Raw genomic sequence first — 20432 nt, forward strand, 5'->3', positions numbered from 1 at the left:
TAAGACATTCTTAAAAAAAAAATAATAAACTGAGACCAATTGTGGGATGACCCAGATGTTGGAATTAGCAGACAAGGATTGTAAACAGGCCATTACAGGAGAGAGATCCAAGATGGTCGACTAGCAGCAGCTCAGGATTGCAGCTCCCAGTGAAGGCACAGGGAGTGAGTGGATGCCAGACTTCCAGACAAATTTTTGTTGCCTAAGGACCAGGAGATTCCCAGCGGAGGAGCCCCATGGGTCGCCAGTGTGACTCTTTTGGCCGGCGAGGCTGTTTTGCCAGTGTCCTGGCACGGCAGTTCTCAGTGCGGAGTATGCGGGACTGGGTGCCCTTTTGGTTGGCGTTTGGAGCTCCAGGAAGGCAGAGTCGTCCATTCAGCTGATTGAAAAAGGGACTGAAGCCGGGAGCCAGACCGGGAGATTCCCGGGCAGAAAAGCGCCGCGAATCTCAGCACCGCGAATCTCAGCACCGCTATTTCAGCCGGCACAGTCACCACACAGGAAATTGCATAGATCCCAGTGCCTTTTCAGCAGGCAACTGGGGCACCTGGGACAGACCATTCAATTAGGAAAATAAAAAACGGGGTTCCGAGGCAGCGAGCCAGGTGATAAGGCTCGACTGGTCCCACCCCCACAAAAAAACAGCAATTGGAAATGCTGACGGTTGAGAGTTTCACAGCAAGCATAGCTGAACCCGGGAAGGTCCAGCTCTGTGGTAGAGGGGCATCTGCCAAAGGAAAACAAAGAAACAGAAATAACATCACCACGAACAAGGTGGACGTCCACTCAGAGACCCAATCTGAAAGTCAGCAATCACAAAGACGACAGGTGGATAAATCTACAAAGATGGGAAGAAACCAGCACAAAAAGGCTGAAAATATCCGAAATCAGAATGCCGCTCCTCCTTCAGGGGATCGCAGCTCCTCATCAGTAAGGGAACAAGGCCTGATGGAGAATGAGTGTGATGAATTGTCAGAATCAGGCTTCAGAAGGTGGATAATAAGAAATTTCTGTGAGCTAAAAGAACATATTCTAACCCAATGCAAAGAAACTAAGAACCTTGAAAAAAGGTTTGACGAAATGCTAATGAGAATAGACAATTTAGAGAGGAATATAAGTGAATTAATGGAGCTGAAAAACACAACACGAGAACTTCGTGAAGTATGCACAAGTTTTAACAGTTGAATTGATCAAGCAGAAGAAAGGATATCAGAGGTTGAAGACCAACTTAATTAAATAAAACGAGAGGACAAGATTAGAGAAAAAAGGCTAAAAAGGAATGAGCAAAGTCTCAAGAAATATGGGACTATGTGAAAAGACCTAATCTATGTTTGATAGGTGTACCTGAATGTGACGAAGAGAATGAATCCAAGCTGGAAAATATTCTTCAGGATATTATTCAGGAAAACTTTCCCAACCTAGCAAGGCAGGACAATATTCAACTCCAGGTAATACAGAGAACACAACGGAGATACTCCTCAAGAAGAGCAACCCCAAGGCACATAATCGTCAGATTCACCAGGGTTGAAATGAAGGAGAAAACGCTAAGGGCAGCCAGAGAGAAAGGTCAGGTTATCCACAAAGGGAAGCCTATCAGACTCACAGCAGATCTCTCAGCAGAAACCCTACAAGCCAGAAGAGAGTGGAGGCCAATATTCAACACCCTTAAAGAAAAGAACTTTCAACCCAGAATTTCATATCCAGCCAAACTAAGCTTCATAAGTGAAGGAAAAATAAAGCAAGTACTCAGAGATTTCATCACCACCAGGCCTGTTTTACAAGAGCTTCTGAAAGAAGCACTACACATAGAAAGGAACGACCAGTATCGGCCATTCCAAAAATATACCAAAAGGTAAACAGCATCAACATAATGAAGAATCTACATCAACTGACGGGTAAAACAGCCAGCTAGCAACAAATGGCAGTATTAAACTCACATATATTATTATTAATCCTAAATTTAAATTGAGTAAATGTCCCAATCAAAAGACACAGACAGGCAAATTGGATAAAAAGCCAAAACCCATCGGTATGCTGCATCTAGACCCATCTCACATGCAAGGATACACAAAGACTCAAAACAAAGGGATGGAGGAAGATTTACCAACCAAATGGAGAGCAAAAAATAAAATAAAATAAAATAAAATAAAAAGCAGGAGTTGCAATTCTCGCCTCTGATAAAATAAACTTTAAAGCAACAAAGATCAAAAGAGGCAAAGAAGGACATTACATAATGGTAAAAAGATCAATGCAACAAGAAGAGCTAACGATCCTAAATATATACGCACCCAATACAAGAGCACCCAGATACATAAGGCAAGTTCTTAATGACTTATAAAGAGACTTAGACTCCCACACAATAATAGTGGGAGACTTTAACATTACATTGCCAATATCAGACAGAAACGAGACAGAAAATTAACAAGGATATCCAGGACCTGAACTCAGACCCGGAACAAGTAAACTTAATAAACATTTATAGAATTCTCCACCCTAAATCCACAAAACATACATTCTTATCAGCACCACATCACACCTACTCTAAAAGTGACTACATAATTGGAAGTAAATCACTCCTCAGTAATTGCATAGCATTTCACAGGTTTAAATGAAATATTGGTTGGCTGCTTGTTATTTTCCTCCCTTATTCCTTCCTGTCTCCATTGTTAAGCACAATTATTGGCATAAAAGAGGTTTTCAATACCAATTTTTAGGCTGTATTCTAGCCTGGGCAATAAAGCAAGACTGCCGTTCTCTCTCCCTCTTTCTCTTCCTCTTTTTTTCTCTCTTTTATTCTTTTCTTTCTTTTTTTCTCTTATTTTTTCCAAAAAAAAAAAAAAAAGTTATTCTTCAGTATTAAAAAAAAAAAGAGGCCGGGCACGGTGGCTCAAGCCTGTAATCCCAGCACTGTGGGAGGCCGAGGCGGGTGGATCACGAGGTCAAGAGATCGAGACCATCCTGGTCAACATGGTGAAACCCCGTCTCTACTAAAACTACAAAAAATTAGCTGGGCATGGTGGTGCGTGCCTGTAATCCCAGCGACTCAGGAGGCTGGGGCAGGAGAATTGCCTGAACCCAGGAGGCGGAGGTTGCAGTGAGCCGAGATCGCGCCATTGCACTCCAGCCTGGGTAACAAGAGCGAAACTCCGTCTCAAAAAAAAAAAAAAAAAGAAGCCATTATTACTATCATCAGTAAATTAAAACATATTCACAACGCATCAAAAAATATGAAATCCCAGTAGAGAAACAATAAAAAAGAATCAAATAGAAATTCTGGAACTGAAAAACACAATGCATTGAATGAATTTAACAGCAAAGTAGAGATGACAGAGGAAAGAACGAACAAGTGAATCTGAAGACAGATCAATGGAAATTATCCAATGAGGACTGAAGCAAAAAGACTGAAGTAAAAATTAACAGATCCTTAAGACTCTTTTTAGATAATACTATACATATAATCAGAGTCCCAGAAAGGGAGGAAAGGGAGAACAGGGCAGTAGAACTACTAGAGAAAATATTGGCTGAATATTTCCCAAATTTCATAAAAGACATCCATTAATAGATTCAAGATACTCAACCAACACCAAGCAGGGTAAACACAAAGAAGGTCAGACAAGGTGCCTCACAGCCAAACTGTTGAAAACCGAAAATAAAAAGCAAAGCTGAAACATCTAGGCCAAAAAATAAAAATACATGAAAAATAAAGATATATTAGATTACAAGAGGATGATTCAATTGGTGGCTGATCTCTCATCAGAAATTATGGAGGCCAGAAGACATCTTTCACGTGCTGAAAGAAAAAAAAATTATCATCCTGGAATTCTTATATGCCATAACTAGGTCATTCAAAAATGAAGAAGACAAATGAAGAGAATTCATTGATATAACAGGCTTGCATCACAAGAAAGGTTAAAGGAAATTCAAGCCAAAAAGAAATGACACCAGTTTGAAATCCAGATCCTTAACAATAAAATGCATCAACAATGATAAATATTTATGCAAATACAAAACCTTTTTTTCCTCTTAATTTTTATATAATATTCATAACTCTTTAAAGGAAAAAGTATAACACTATCCTGTGGGGTTTTATATTCAACATAAATATAGTGCATATAACAACTACAGCATAAAGAACAAGGTAGGGTAGGAGCAGAGGGAATATGTATCTATATATTTATACACATTCTCTATTTTATGTGAAATAGTATCATTATTATGTGTAAGGATACTGTGAAAAGTGAAGAATATCTATCGTAATCTCTAGCAAAATCACTAAAAAGACACACAGGCAGGCAGAAATGTACTCAGAAAAGATCAAGAGGAAAATTAAAATGGAATAATAAAAATATATATATTCAAATAATTCAAAAAGAAAATACACAAGAGGAACAGAAGAACAAAAAAAAAATAGAGAAAATAAATAGAAAACAAATAAAATGGCAGCCCAAACCCAACTTTATCAATAATACCATACACATTAATGGACTAATAATTACAAATAAGAGACAAAGACTGAAGGGAAGATTTTTTTTTTTAAAGGCAAGACCAATTTGTATGCCATCCACATAAACTTTTTATGTAAAGACTCAAGTTTAAAGTAAATGGTTGGAAAATGGTATACTATGCAAAAAGTTGGCATAAGTTCGCAGACGGCTAATATAAGATAAAATAGATCTTAAGACAAAATTATTAAGAAAAATAAAAGAGGACATTTCCTAATGATAAGAATGTCAACTCATAAGAAAAACACAACAATCAAATATGGAACGCCCCCATCATAGCCTCAAAAATACATGAAGCTACAACACTATTTCACTGATAAAAGGGAATGAACTCCTGATACGTGCTATACCACCAACAAACCTCAAAAACATTATATAAGTGAAGGAAGTCAGACATAAAAGACCACATGTTATATGATTCCATTTACATAAAACATCCAGAAAAGGCAAATCTCTAAAGACAAAAAGCAGATTAGCAGTGACCTCAAACTGGGAACTGGAATTAACTGCCAGATATGAAGGATCTCACTGATGTGATGAAAATTTTCTAAAACTAGGTTACAGTCCTGGTTGCACAACTCAGCAAATTACTTTAAAAAAATCACTAAATGGATAGATTTTATAGCATGTAAATTATACCTCACCAAAGTTGTTTTCGAAAAGTCAAAAAATTCATAAAACAAAAATGGACAGAAATTAAAAGGAAAAATAGGACAATCCCACAAAAATATTTTAACACTCCAGAAACTGGAAGAAAAGCTAGTGGGGGGAAAGTCAACAAAGACATAAAGGATCTGAATAACTTTATCAAACAACCTTCCTACTAACAATCATAGAATGCTACACCCAACAACTGCCAAATATTCTTTTCAATCCAGTAGTTCTCAACAGGGGAAATTTGGCTTCCAGAGGACATCTGACAATGTCTGGACACATTCTGCAACGCCGTGGCTTGGGAGATGCTATTGACATCTAGCCGGTAGAAGCCAGAGATGCTGCTTAACATCCTATAATGCACAAGGCTGTCCCCAACAACAAAGAATTATCTGATCCAAAATGTTACTAGTTCTGACATTGAGAGATCCTGTTTTCTTTTTCTTTTCTTTCTTTCTTTTTTTTCTTTCTTTTTTTTTTTTTTTTGAGAGGGAGTCTCGCTCTGTCACCCAGGCTGGAGTGCAGAGGTCCCATCTCAGCTCACTGCAAACTCTTGCCTCCTGGGTTCAAGTGAGTCTCATGCCTCAGACTCCCAAGTAGCTGAGATTACAGGTGTGTGCCACCATGTTTGGCTAATTTTTGTATTTTTAGTAGACACAGGGTTTCACCATGTTGGCCAGACTGGTCTCAAACTCCCAACCTCAGGTGATCTGCACGCCTAAGCCTCCCACAGTGCTGCCTGGCCTAGAGATCCTGTTTTCAAGGGCAGATGGTACACTTACCAGGATAGACCAATAATTCCAAATGTTTGGAAATTAAACAGCATACTTCTAAATTAATGTATGGATCAAATAAAAAAGATCACAGGAAACATCAGAAAATATTTTGAACTAATGCCAAAGAAAACATAACATCAAAATTTGTAGCATGCAGCTAAACCAGTGCTTAAAGGGAAATTTATAGCTTTACATCTGTATATTGGTAAATAAAAGAAAAGACATTTTTCTACTTTAACTGCTGTATCCTTGGTACCTAAAATAATTTCCAGCATTGAACAGAAAATAAATATTTACTAAATAAATAATAACTGAACAGAAGACTGAACAAATGGAAAGACATCTAAATGACAACAGTGGCATCTGAGTGGTAGAATTATGATTTTTTTATTCATTTCTGTTTCTGATTTTTAAAAAATAATCCACAGTATGTTCCTTAATTAAGCAGAACCTTTTCCTTAACCTAAATGGCCCTTCTCTGAAATATGAGGATTACAGCCAACTGAAACCATAAATAAATTAGATAGCCAGGATCTCATTCTACTTAAGCTCTTACACGAAGAAGGGAATAAAAACAAAAACATTTTGTCCTGTTGGACGCAAATCTTTTTCTCAACTTAATGGTTTTGGAGAGAGGGAGAAACAGGACAAATGTAATTCATTAACTGAAGACAGTTACTGTACCTTTCTCAATTCCAAATGCAAACTGCTACTAGAATTAGAGTGTGTGAAAGCACTGCTCAGAGGAATCAACCCTGTGGGGGATATCAAACATGGCGCTAAACCTTTCCATTTGCATTTTTCTTTCTCCTTCCCCTAGACTGACATCATCAAAAGCAATTAATGATCAAATAACGTTTTTGGAGGGGGGTGGAGAGGAAGGATGTTGATTTGGGGGTTCTGTGGGGTGTTTTTTGTTGTCGTTGGGTTTTTTGTTGTTGTTGTTGTTGTTGTTTTTTTGCTTCTCTCTCTTCTAAGAAAGCTGCCAGAAAAGAAAACCATTTTCTTTCCACACACAAGGATCTCATTCTGGTCTAACTGAAAATACAGCTTGTCTCCAAGGAAACATCTATCACTAAGAGACTACAATACTCTTAGCAAGTGCAAGCTATATCTTATTCTCTTTTTTTCTCCCTCAATTTTCAGCATGGAGGTCTCTCACAAACTCTAGTTTAAAAAGCATAGAAGAGACCTCACTTAATCTTCTTTTTAAAGTGATTAACTACAAATCAATTAATGAAATAGATTACTATATGGGGTGTACATATAAATCATGAGCTTTGCTAAATTCTTAATTAAAATCATATTCAGACTGGGCGCAGTAGTGGTTCACACCTGTAATCCCAGTGCTTTGGAGGGCCAACGTGGGAGGATCACTCGAGGCCAGGAGTTCAAGACTAGCCTGGGCAACATAGTAAGACCCAGACTCTACAAAAAATTTTAGACTGGGCACAGTGGCTCATGCCTGTAATCCCAACACTTTGGGGAGCCAAGGTGGGCAGGTCACCTGAGGTCGGGAGTTTGAGACCAGCCAGGCCAACATGGTAAAACCCCGACTCTACTAAAAAACACAAAAATAAACCGAGTGTGGTGGCAGGTGCCTGTAATCCCAGCTACTCGGGAGGCTAAGGCAGAAGCGCTTGAACCCAGGAGCCTGAAGTTGCAGTGAGTGGAGATCACACCACTTTCCAGCCTGAGTGACAGAACAAGACTCCGTCTCAAAAAAAAAAAAAAAAAAATTTACTGAATAGCCAGGCACCGAGATGTGCACCACTGCATTCTAGCCTGGGTAACAGAGGGAGACCCTGACTCTAAATAAATAAACAGATAAAGTCAGCTGCTAAATCTCCATATTCCTTTCTTGGGCTTAGTAGAAAAGGTGATGAGGCGGCAGTTTTGCACTGTTCAATCATGAGCTGAAAATGTGCTGGCTTAAAAAGGTACCCAATGGTGGGCTTGGGAAAAGTGCAACTACAGCCAATTTGAATGAATCTCTGGGACTCAGAATCTCCATTAAGTATGATACCTCCCTCCATCACCCAGCCCTACTCCTGTCTGTGAAGGCCTCAGAAGCTCTATTGGATCAATCTGAACCTCTGCAAACAAAGCAATGAGGAGCTATAAAATTGGTACTTGTTAAAGCAGTTTTTAAAACAAACTTTTGGCTCCAGTAACAGATATAAACGTGTTAAAGCCATTGAGAAGCATAGAAAAAAGAAAACAAAAACAGATATTTGTAGGGCAAAAGCTCAGCTTAAATGTAGAGAGAGAAAATTTAAATAAACAACAGCAAAATTAAGTTCCAACTGGCCTAACAAATCTTATGACCCAAACAAAAGAATAACCAAGGGAGGATGTAAGGCTAGAGTGGAATATCCCCAAGCCCCAATTCTGAAGTACCTTTATCAAGGTTATCTGGAAAAGTCAGCAATGAATTACCCCTTAAAATAGACTCTCCAAGTCTACTGCAGAATAAAACTGTTTGTCTCCATAAATCTCTCAGCTGACATTTGTGCTGCAATCATAAGGAACATTTACAAAGGGTGAGACCCAGGGGCGGAAAAAAAAAATCATTGTTTTCTGAAAGCATGAAGGCTGACAAAAAAGTTTTCCAGGAAGGAACTAGCAGCTGGGGCAGCGACAATGGCAAGGTGCCCCCAAGGGCTAATTTGCTGCTCAGGATCTAGTGCCATTCAATCCCACAGTGAGACTTCACAAACATGGGTCTTGGCAATTCTGACTGAAGCACCATCTAAAGGCTGTCTGCGCTAGGCAGAGGATGTTACTCAAAAGAGGCTCCCCTTTTCTCATCCTATGAAGGAAACCTTTCCCAATAGGTCTTCTTGCACACTAAGTTCTCAACACTTTACAGTAACAGAAAAAGCCTGCAGGCTCTGTGTTTTCTTAGAAAGTACAGGGCTTTCTAACAATGAGACCTTTCTAAAAACGGAATGCAACACCTCGGGAGATTGAGTTCCCTGCCTCTGGATGGGGTCCATCCAATGCTGTTGACCAACTGGGTAGGATATCATTGAAGGGCCTCGGCACTGGCAGAGAAAAAAGATTAAATGACTGCTAGGATCCCATCCAGTTGAAGGATCTAAGAAAATGGTCATTATCCAAGTAACTCCAGAGAAAAAACACTCTTGCCTCAAACTATCTCATCATTTCGAGGGGGGCGAAGTAGCTTTCTCAGATTGCCCCATTTTCCAGAAAGACATACCCACACACTTGCATCTACTTCCACAAGGCAAGTATAAACAGTCGGAATTCCCATGATAACAAATACTACAGTACCATCCAAAATTTTTCAATGGAATTTTTGGGCACAGGATTCTCACTCATGATAACCCTCCAGGCAATTAACAAGCTAGGTAAAAGCTTTTGTAATATAAATACTTAAAAATGCAATATTTGCATTTATTGGGGTCAGTTGACCTGTTCATAGATGGAAAAAAAAAAAAAAAAGCTACAGATGTGTCTGAGCCTATCATCTGAATCTTCCTGAAAATCGACAGAGTAAAGATGGATTTAGCAACAGTGTTACTGTAGAGTCTGGTGCAGGTTTTTTGGCTGCCGATGTAGGAACTGAAGCCCCCTTGTTCTGGTTCCCATATCATAAACTCACAAGTACTCTGTTCTTCTTTACGGCATCTTGCAATTATAATTACGTAACTAATTATTCATTTTATCATTAAAGTTTGTCTCCATGCTGGAAGTTCCAGAAAGCCAGGGCTGTCACTGTATCCTCAGTGCCTCAGGCTTTTACATAGCAAATGTGGAGAAAAAAACAACAATCCACATATTTACTGAATAAAAGAATACTGCCCCAGAGCCAATAGATTAGCAAAAGTGAAGATATCTGAGACTAGCAGGGATAGATGATGCAGAGAAATGAAAGGACTCATACTTTGAGTGTGTAAAGTGGCATAACCATTTTGAGAATTTGACGCTTTCTAATAATGTTAATGATAAGCATACCATATGACCTAACAAATTTACTTGATGTGCATATCCTAGAGAAACTGAGTTTATGTGCACTAGAGTATATGTATTAAAATGTTAATAGCGGCATTGTTCATATTGTCCCAAATTGGTAACAGCCAAATATCCAACAACAGAAAATGAATTAGTAAACTGTGGCATGTTCATGCAATAGAATGCCATACAGCAATAAAAATGAATAAACTAAATCATCACACAACATAAATGAATCTCACAAGGGATACTGAGCAAAAGGCAAAACACAAAAAGATACATATTTACGATTCCATTCATACAAATATCAAAAACAAGCCAAACTGAACTATATATTTCAGATATGCAAAAATAGGTCATCAGTTCTAGCAAACGTTCAAAGAACAAGTAGATAAAAACTTACAGAAGTTATTCCAAACAAAAGAGAGAACTAATTTTACAAGAATGTTGATAGCAAAACCAGACAATAGAGAAAGGAAAAGTTCAAGCCAATCTCAGTAATACACATAGAGGCAAATAATCCAAAACAAAATTTTAGATCTCACAATCCAAAAATGTATATAAAAGATTAAGTCCCAATTCAGTTTATTACAAAAATACAAAGTGAAGGCAACATTAGAAACTCAATGTGGCTGGGTGTTGACTCATGCCTGTAATCCTAGCACTTTGGGAGGCTGAGGCGGGTGTATCACCTGAGGTCAGGTGTTCGAGACCCGCCAGGCCAACATGGTGAAGCCCTGTCTTTACTAACAATATAACACTTAGTCAGGCGTGGTGGTGTGTGTCTATAATCCTGGCTACTCCAGAGGCTGAGACAAGAGAATGGCTTGAATCTGGCAGGCAGAGGTTGCAGTGAGCCAAGATTGCGCCACTGCACTCTAGCCTGGATAACAGAGTGAGACTCTGTCTGAAAAAAAAAAAAAAAAAGAAATAAAGAAGCAAAGAAAAAAAAACCCTCTATTAATGTAACTAACTTACCACCACTTTAGAAACAATTTGGCATTACCTAGGAAATCTGAAGATGTACATGCCCTATGGCCAGCAATTGTGCTCCCAAAAGGATACCCCAGACAGAATTTTGCCCATGTGGCCTATGGTTTGTAGCAGCATTGTCTATAAGCCAAAAACTAGAAACACCACAGAAGAACAGAAAAACAAACTGCAGTATATTCCTACAATGGTATACTACAAAATGATAACAATAAATGAAACACGCTACAAAGAAACAGCCAATTCTCAAAAATATTAATATAACCTTTAATGATAATAGCAAGTTTAGAAGAATACATGTATATGATTTCATCTATATAAAAGCCATGAACATGCAGAACTGAGTAAATGTCTAGTGTGTAAAACTACAAAGAAAAAGTTGTATTGACACACAAAATGGAAGACAGTGGTTACCTCTGGGGCAAAGGAAGAGATTGAGAAGAAAATTAAATTGCAAAGAAGTACACAGAGGGTTCCAAAGTTATTGATAATGTTCCATTTTTTATAGGGTGTTGGGCATATGGATTTTTAAAACTATTCTTTATACACACACATACTGCTTATAAAAATGATATATTTCCTAATTTAAAAAATAATTTCAGGATTTACCAGTCTAGACCAGGGTTAGCTATGAATCATTCCTCAATTTAGCTCATGAACTACAGCAAAACATTTTCCCATAACATATAGTTTTCTTTTTCAAGAAACATGACAAACATTTTCATTTATTTATTCACCCAACTATTTATTGAGTAATTATTACATGCCAAATATTCTTTGGGCACCAGAGAGAAAAGCAAAACCGACATTATCCCTTCCTCATCAATCTTATGGTTTAGTAAGAAAGATAGATTCTGCATAAAAAATACATATAGATAAATATATAAATACAAGAAAGTACTATCACAGAAGAGTAGAGTATTGTAAGATTATATATATAAGGAGACTTCATTAAGTTGGAAGTTCAGAGAAGGCCTTTCTCAGGATTTAACCCAAGATGAAACCTGAAGAGGATTCAGTTAAGCAAAAGGGGCAGGTGGTGTGCATTCTAGACAGAAAGTAGCATGTGCAAAGGGCCTGAAGCAGGAAGGGGTTTGAAAGGCTTGAGACGCCGGCTAAAGCTAGAGTAAGAAACAGAATAGCAAACATGACCCTGCAGAGACAGACAGAGCCAGATTACATAAGAATTTGTAGGCACTGGTATTTTCAATGAGACTGCAGGCCACTATTATACTTTAGGTAGGAGAGTAACATGGAGGAAGGCCAGAGGAAAAAAACAGAGAATCCAGTAGGAGTTACTACAGTAGTTTAGTTGAGACTGCCAGCCAACAGTTGATGGGTGCCTGAGCCAGGATAGGAGCAGCGGGGAGGAAGAAAACTATATTAAGGGAGATACAGCAGACAGGGAGTGGCAACAGAATAGATGTAAGAGATGGGGTAAGGATGGTGCCAAGGAGTATACCTTTATTAAATGAAAAAGACGAAAATCTGTCAACTGTCATATTTTACAATATAGCCCTAATTTTGATGTTTAAAAGTATACAAAGTTATTCTGAAAATAAACTGAATATCAATAAGAATAAAAAACTATAATGGATTAAAACACATGAAATATGTTAAAATTCACGTGCTCATCATAAAATGGTAACGCAAAAGACAGAAAGGAAGGTAAAGTATATTAAAGACTCTAACACTGCTGGAAAGTGGGAAAAAAATGAAATAAGTCAAGGATACATGTTGTAATCTCTACAGTAACCTCTAAATGAATTTGGAAATGCAATAAAGTAGATGCCAAAAAAATGAAAAATATTTCATTGATCCAAAAGAAGAGAGAACAATGAATATAAAATAGACAGATTAACTAAAAACAAAGAGTAGGGGCCAGGCACAGTGGTTCACACCTATAATCCCAGCACTTTGGGAGGCTGAGGCAGGCAGATCACCTAAGATCAGGAGTTCAAAACCAGCTTGACCAACATGGTGAAACCCCATCTCTACTAAAAATACAAAAATTAGCCAGGTGTGGTGGAGGGCAGCTATAATCCCAGCTACTTGGGAGGCTAAGGCAGGAGAATCACTTGAACCCAGGAGGCAGAGGTTGCAGTGAGCCATGATTGAGCCACTGCACTTCTGCCTGGGTGACAGAACTAGACTCCATCTCAAAAATAAAATGAAATGAAATGAAATAAAATAAAGTAAAATAAAAACAAAGAGTAGGGTGGTAGAAACATACTGCCATTTTACTGTACATGTTAAACTACACCACAAGGATGTTTCCAGAATATGGGAAATGCTACAGGACAAACACTCTGATTTCTTCAAAAAATAAATTGCAAGGAAAAAAAGGTGAGGGTGGGGAGGAGGATGAGGATTGGCCAGTGTTAACAATCACTGACCCTGAATAATACACACAGGGGATATAGCATACAAGTGCCTCTACTTTTGTAGTCACGTGTATTTTACTGGAATATAAAGTAGAAAGGAACAGAGGGAAAATGGGAGGGAGAGAAGAGAGAGCAATACAGAGACAGTGGCAGGGAGGGAAGGTCTCTGGATACTTACTGGCATACTTATGTGCAGAAAATGTTTTGACAGGATATATTTTTAAATGTTCAAGTGGTTATCTCTGGGCTAATGTGGTCACAATTTTTAGAACGTTACAAATTCATTGTCTCTGGGTGGGAAGATTACTGGTAACTTTTAGTCTCTTTTTGTTTAGCTATGTTTACTAGTTGTGTCTACGATGAGTAAAACAGAATGCTTGACTCAAAAATTGTTTAAAAAGATGGAAGAAAGACTGCTAAAACCCAAAAAACTTCTCCCCTAACATAGATGTTGATGTGTAAATCTACATTTCTTCAACATTTTTCGGTCACAGCTCGCAATGGACTGAATGTCTGTGTCCTCCCAAAATTCATACATTGAAACCCTCGTCTCTAATGTGGTGGTATTTGGAGATGAGCCTCTGGGAGGCAAACAGGTCATGAGGGTAGAACCCTCCATGATAGGATTTGTACCCTTATAAAAGGAGACCCAAGAGAGCTTGCTTCCTCTCTGTGTCACCACCAAGTGAGGACACAGCCAGAAGGTGGCTGTCTGCAAGGCAGAAAGAAGGTCCTCACCAAGAACCCGACCCTGCTAGCACCTTCATCTGGGACTTCCAGCCTCCAGAACGGTGAGAAATGGATTTCTGTTTCAGCACCCCGCGATGGATTGTGTTATAGCAGACCAAACTAAGACACAGGCTCTTCGCAGAATCTGACAAAAGCTACTGCTTCCCCTTCCAGAAAAATGCACAATCCTATAGAATGTTTCATACAATGTCAAGAAACTGAGTTCCCTGATGAACCCACAGTCTTTCTCTTGTCAGCAGTAGTTATAATAAATAATCATAACAGCTGGCATTTACTGCCTACTTGCCAGGTGCCAAGCATGGCTCTAGGTATCAACTCATTTAATCCTCCCACCAACCCTCCGAGATGGGCACTCTCATCATCCTCATTTTATTGATGAGGAAAGTGAGGACAGAGAAGATTAATAATTTGCTCAGGATCCACTAGCTATTAAGTGGAAAAGCCAGCATACAAACTTGGGCAGCCTGGCTCCAGGGCTCAGCTCTTACACAGCAAAATATGAGGCCACCCACAGGGTTGAAGTTAAACATGCCAAGCAAATATGACATCCTGAATCATGCTTTGGAGAACATGTCTTCAAATTCAATTAACATTAAGTGCCTACCATGTGCCAGACCCATTCAAACACATAAGCTCATCCAACCCTCAAAAGAGTGCTCTAAGTAACTTGCCCCAAATACCCAGTTAACTGCTATAGAAACAGGAGTGTAGCCTGACTTCAACATACCACAGCTAACTGCCTCTAAACTGGAGTGATGGTCCCATTCCACACCACACATGACCTCCCCATGACCAAATTGCAAGATAACTGGTTGATATACAATTCAACAGGTAAATCTGCAGACCCCAAAATTTGCCCATGGTGCAAAACAATTCAGCATTTGAGGAGATTTTCCTTCATTACTCAGCTTCAGCCTGCTGAGACATCTTGGATGGATACGTGCTTCCAAAAGTTTGCCCTTGAGTTTCATATGCACAAACAGGATCGTTTACATACACTGCAAATAACTGCTAAATGCTATAATACCACATTGCAATCACATGCAACACAGCCTACATGAATATGAACATGCGAGTTACGTGAAAGCTCCCCTAGCACTTACAGTTTCACAGTTCAAGCATCGAGTTTCATTGGTGAGCGTTCCCTGAAAAATCTCATGGACCCAGGTGAGTTCTGGTTTATTATTTTCCGCAGGTTCGTTCATGTTGCCATTTTTTAATTTTCCGTTTTGTTTTTCCTGTTTCTTCTCCTCCTGCAGGATGTCCGCAATAGTGTTTAGCAAATAATTTAAAAATTCATGAGCATCCTGCTGCATGTAGTTATCAAAGAGATCTGGAAAGGAGAAGGTAGTTATTTCAGTCTCTGGTTCTTAAAAAGCAAATGGATCTACTCAAATGTTACATGCCATATTTCAATTTTTTTTTCTTTTTGAGACGGAGTCTCACTCTTTTGCCAGGCTGGAGTGTAGTGGCACGATCTTGGCTCACTGCAACCTCTGCCTCCCAGGTTCAAGCGATTCTCCTGCCTCAGCTTCTTGAATAGCGGGGACTACAGGCACACATCACCACCTACAGCTAATTTTTGTATTTTTAGTAGTGACGGGGTTTCACCAAGTTGGCCAGGATGGTCTCGATCTCTTGACCTCATGATCCACCCACTTCAGCCTTTCAAAGTGCTGGGATTACAGGCTTGAGCCACCATGCCCAGCCCATACTTCAATTTTTATACTGAAAGGGTGGACAGGTATGGAATATAAATATACTCATCTCTACCAGGCAGCTTCAATGAGTAAGCTTCCAAATAATTTTAAAATTTATTTCCATTTTCTGCCACCCATCAAGAACAAATTTCCCATATCTCCCTGAAGGCATCACATTTATATAAAACTACCAAGTTTTATTTGTTCCACAAAAGAACAGAAGTTACCAGACAAGTTCCCTGATAAAATATCAATTTTTAATATGATATAACCACCAATGATCAATTAATTATTCATTGAGTAATTTATTCAGAGCAACTGGGGTCCCTTTTCAAAGACCATATTAAACCCTGGACCAGCCTGGAAGCAGCTTAGATGAAACACAGACTGGAGATGAGGCATCTATCTGATAATGTGCTGAAACCAAATACAAATGATTCCAGAAGCCTACTGCTGCTCCCTGCCATAAGGACAAACAATCAAGAGATGAATGCAGCTGTGAACCTTCCTTATTAATCATGTTCACAACTAGACAGTGCTCTGCTTCCTTCTCCACTCAAATTAATTTTTATTCTGATATGTATAAACTGTAACTTCAAAAGACAGCGATCAAGTTAAACAAGACTTTATAAAACAAATACCTGATTAACCAGGCACATCTGATGGAGTAAGGGTGGATCTAAGATAAATAGTAATTGCCATAACCAATACTTTTATAGTCATAAAAATTGCTCACATAGAACTTCTGGAATACACACCTAGTTTCTCCCAACAATCCCCTAAAAGCAGATGATAGAAAAACGAAGAAAATCAGGACTTTTAAAAATCATATAAAGCAATCAATTTGATATCCTTCAATTACCTTAGGCAAATGAAAATCAGAGGCATTATATTTAAAACAGCAGAGGTTCTGATTAGATAATAGGCACTTATTTTAATCACTTATGATAAGCTTTTAAGCCAATACTACTTTATTCAATTATTACAATGAGTATCCCACTCCGAAGGCTGCCTTGGACACTTTTTTCTACTACAATGATCCTGCCCAGAATGGAGCAAATAAAAAGGTCATTCTAAACTGGGATGATAAATGTGCATGTTTAAGCATGTTTCTAATCCGGTTTTGTTTTTTGTCTACCGGGTAGAGAAGAAATGTTGTTTCTTAAAAAATGACACTGAGTAGTTGACCATGCTTATTTTCCCTTTTCAAAAAAATCCCAGCTTGTGCTTTTGAGGAGAGATAGAACCGTCAATTCTACTTATTTCAGAGCCTTAAACACATTATAATGCATACTACTCACCATTCTCTTTTCTCAGCCTTGAAATGAACTTCTTTGGTGGGATGACGCCAACCTTCTTCTTCTGCGTGGCAATGCTGTGGAAAAGGTCTGCCAGGCACGTCAGCAAGTTTTCCTTCTTCTTTTGCTGGGCCTTGTATGCCAACACATTCTCCCGGAACGGCCGGCAGAAGTACAACGCCTGAAGCACGGAGTTACAGTAGCATGTGTTTCCAAACTGCCAAGGGACAACAGGGATGGTTCAAGTCATCGCCTGAGGATGAGCCACCTCTGGAATAAGTGGTGAGGGTGAGCAGGTCCCTGCTCTATGAACTGGCCCAGCTGTCCCTGTATTAGAGTCCAGCTCACCGTATTAGAAAACTAGTTAACTACGCTAAACACCAGTGACCATCTGATCAAGAGAGACGTGAAGAAAAATGCACATCATTCTGGTGCTTCTCTAGCCCATCAAAATCTCTAAAATGATAATAAGCACTCTGCCTCAATAAAGAGTCTAATGAGACCTGCTGGTGCTTAAAAAAAGAGAGAAAGAAAAAAAAATCTACATAATGTGGAGACCCAGGAAAACAGCTGACTAAATAAAAGATGCACATTGCAACACATCAAAACTCCCACGACAGGGAAAATAAAAATATGAATCAAAGAGAAATCCAGTAATTAGGAACCACTTGCTTGGCTGAAACAGCCAAAGCTGAACGGGGGCTGGTTTTCCCTTCTCAGTATTCCAGTGCTCCTGCCCACTGGCTCAGACCACATTTCCTCACTTAACCCTGAGCAATGCAGGCAAAAAAAATGCCTCCTCATGTTACTCTCCCAGCTTCCCACCCTCTGGACTTCTAAATGGGCCCTGATCTTGCTTCTGCCAAGGTAGCAATTGTGCCGATACAATACCACCTAAGTTCCTAGCCTGCAATCACACTAGGGCTCACCCAGGCACATTTTATACCTCTCACAGAGCATAGATACTGACATTATGATTAAAGAGGGAAAAGGTCTCACTGATTTTCAACTGACTGCAAGACCATCTCTATAGAAGAATATAGCTGAGACTATCACTTTAGAATTTGTTGTGTGCAGGCCGGGCACAGTGGCTCAAGCCTGTAATCCCAGCACTTTGGGAGGCCGAGGCGGGTGGATCACGAGGTCAAGAGATCGAGACCATCCTGGTCAACATGGTGAAGCCCCGTTTCTACTAAAAATACAAAAAATTAGCTGGGCATGGTGGCGCGTGCCTGTAATCCCAGCTACTCAGGAGGCTGAGGCAGGAGAATTGCCTGAACCCAGGAGACGGAGGTTGCGGTGAGCCGAGATCGTGCCATTGCACTCCAGCCTGGGTAACATGAGTGAAACTCCGTCTCAAAAAAAAAAAAAAAAAAAAAAAAAAAAGAATTTGTTGTGTGCAATAAAATTTAAAGAAAAAAATTCTAAGGAAATAACTAACAAGATTAATAACACAGATTACAAAATGCTATGTAGATTAAAATAGAACATGAACACCTTCTCAAAACTGGCTGTTGGCTTGTGTGTCGTTTACCCAAGAGCGAGACAGATGCTCTGCCATACTTAACATGACATTTCTATGTATGCTAAGATAGAAGGCTTCCTATTTTTATATCTTAATCTACTTTGACACAATTATGTAACAGGAGACAAACCTCTTTGTACAGAGAAGCTGGAACTTTCATAACTTACCATTCAAAGGAAACATAAATGAAGCTATTAATAAATACAGATCTCACAATCCTTACACAAACTAGGAAGCGGCCTTAATTCTTTTTTTTCTTTTCTCCACAATCTGCATCTGTATTTTTCTTAGTCAGGGCAGAATTCCCATGCTTTGAATAGCTCTCTTCACAGGGCTAAGCAGAGGCCTGTGCACAATGGCTAAAAAGTTTGTTTTAAAATTATAAGTCAGTATTTCACCAACACAATGCCCTATATTCCAGGACTTAGCTTCCCTCCTTCCATTCTTTTCTATCAGTATCTCACCTTTCCCGGACACCCTTCAGTAACACTTGGCCCCAATTCAGCGAACAACTCCTAGGAAGGGAAAGGAACTAACATATACTGAGTGTCCACAGTGTGCCTCAGCTTCATGCCAGGGTTTTAAATAGGAGCTGTCAGCTGGGCATGGTGGCTCATGCCTGTGATCCCAGCACTTTGGGACGCTGAGGCAGGTGGATCACCAGGTCAGGAGATTGAGACCATCCTGACTAACACGGTGAAACCCCATCTCTACTAAAAATACACAAAAAAATTAGCCAAGCGTGATGGCACATGCCTATAGTCCCAGCTACTCAGGAGACTGAGGCAGGAGAATCACTTGAACCCAGGAGGCGAAGGTTGTGGTGAGCCAAGATCACGCCACTGCACTCCAGCCTGGGAGACAGAGTGAGACTCCATCTCAAAATAAATAAATAAATAAATAGCTCTCATTTACCCTCCATTATCACCCAAAGGGTAGAACCCATTATGATCCCCATCTGTAAGATGGGGAAACGGAGGTTCAGAGAGAGCAAGTAACTTGCCCAAGATCACACAAGCCAGGGAATAGCACAGGCAGAATTCAAACCAAGTTCTGTATTACACTGAAGCACAGATTCTTCTCATTCTATCATGGACAGTGTTTACTCGCAGAGAATATTTCCAGCTTTCCCAGGGGAAATTACTACTTACCACATCTGGGCACTGACAGACTATGCTCAGTATAATTATTCAGAAAACCAGTTGTTTATAAGTTAATATTTGATGTCACTTAACACCCATATCCCAGAGGAAAAGGATCAGGTGGGGAAGAAAGCTCATGAGGGTGGAGGACATGCCGCCTCTACTGCCTTACTACTCCATTGTCATCAACCTACCAAGGAAGCAGAGCTGCTGGGTCCAGCCTTCTATAAGAAGTTACCGCGGAGCACCAGAAAAATGAGGCCAGGAATTCTGAGATAAAATGGTCCCAGTTTTACCCCCACAGCCTGTCCAGCTTCAGGTATATCACCAAGTCACACTGTTAAAGATATTGGCAATGTGCTGGTAACGTTTTAAAAACTCTGGTTGTACCGATGCATACTTAAACAAAGACTGGCTGAACAGTTCATCCAGACAACACGGAGAGAACATGTCAGAGCAGATTTGGGGCCTGGAACGATGGCTCACGCCTGTAATCCCCGCACTTTGTCAGGCTGAGGCAGGTGGATCACCTGAGGTCTGGAGTTTGAGACCAGCCTGGCCAACATGGCAAAACCCCGTCTCTACTAAAAATACAAAAAATTAGCAGGGCATGGTGGTCCATGCCTGTAATCCCAGCCACTCAGGAGGCTGAGGCAGGAGAATCACTTGAACCTGGGAGGTAGAGGTTGCAGTGAGCCAAGATTGTGCCACTGCACTCCAACCTGGGCAACAG

General features: G+C 39.7%; 1 protein-coding gene across 2 annotated transcripts in view; it reads right to left on the minus strand.

Moving 5' to 3' along the window:
- USP46 (ubiquitin specific peptidase 46) overlaps positions 1 to 20432 on the minus strand; it is a 73512-nt gene that overhangs the window by 24017 nt on the left and 29063 nt on the right. For both annotated transcript variants that reach the window (XM_032274163.1, XM_032274162.1), the window contains exons 3-4: positions 17036 to 17249; positions 15138 to 15367 (exon numbers count right to left, since the gene is read on the minus strand). In XM_032274163.1, coding sequence (XP_032130054.1) covers positions 15138 to 15367; positions 17036 to 17249 — 444 coding nt within the window. The remainder of the gene's footprint in view (positions 1 to 15137; positions 15368 to 17035; positions 17250 to 20432) is intronic.

Source organism: Sapajus apella, unplaced genomic scaffold (assembly GCF_009761245.1).
Source record: "Sapajus apella isolate SASKATOON/1434 unplaced genomic scaffold, GSC_monkey_1.0 scaffold5, whole genome shotgun sequence".
Lineage (NCBI taxonomy): Eukaryota > Metazoa > Chordata > Mammalia > Primates > Cebidae > Sapajus > Sapajus apella.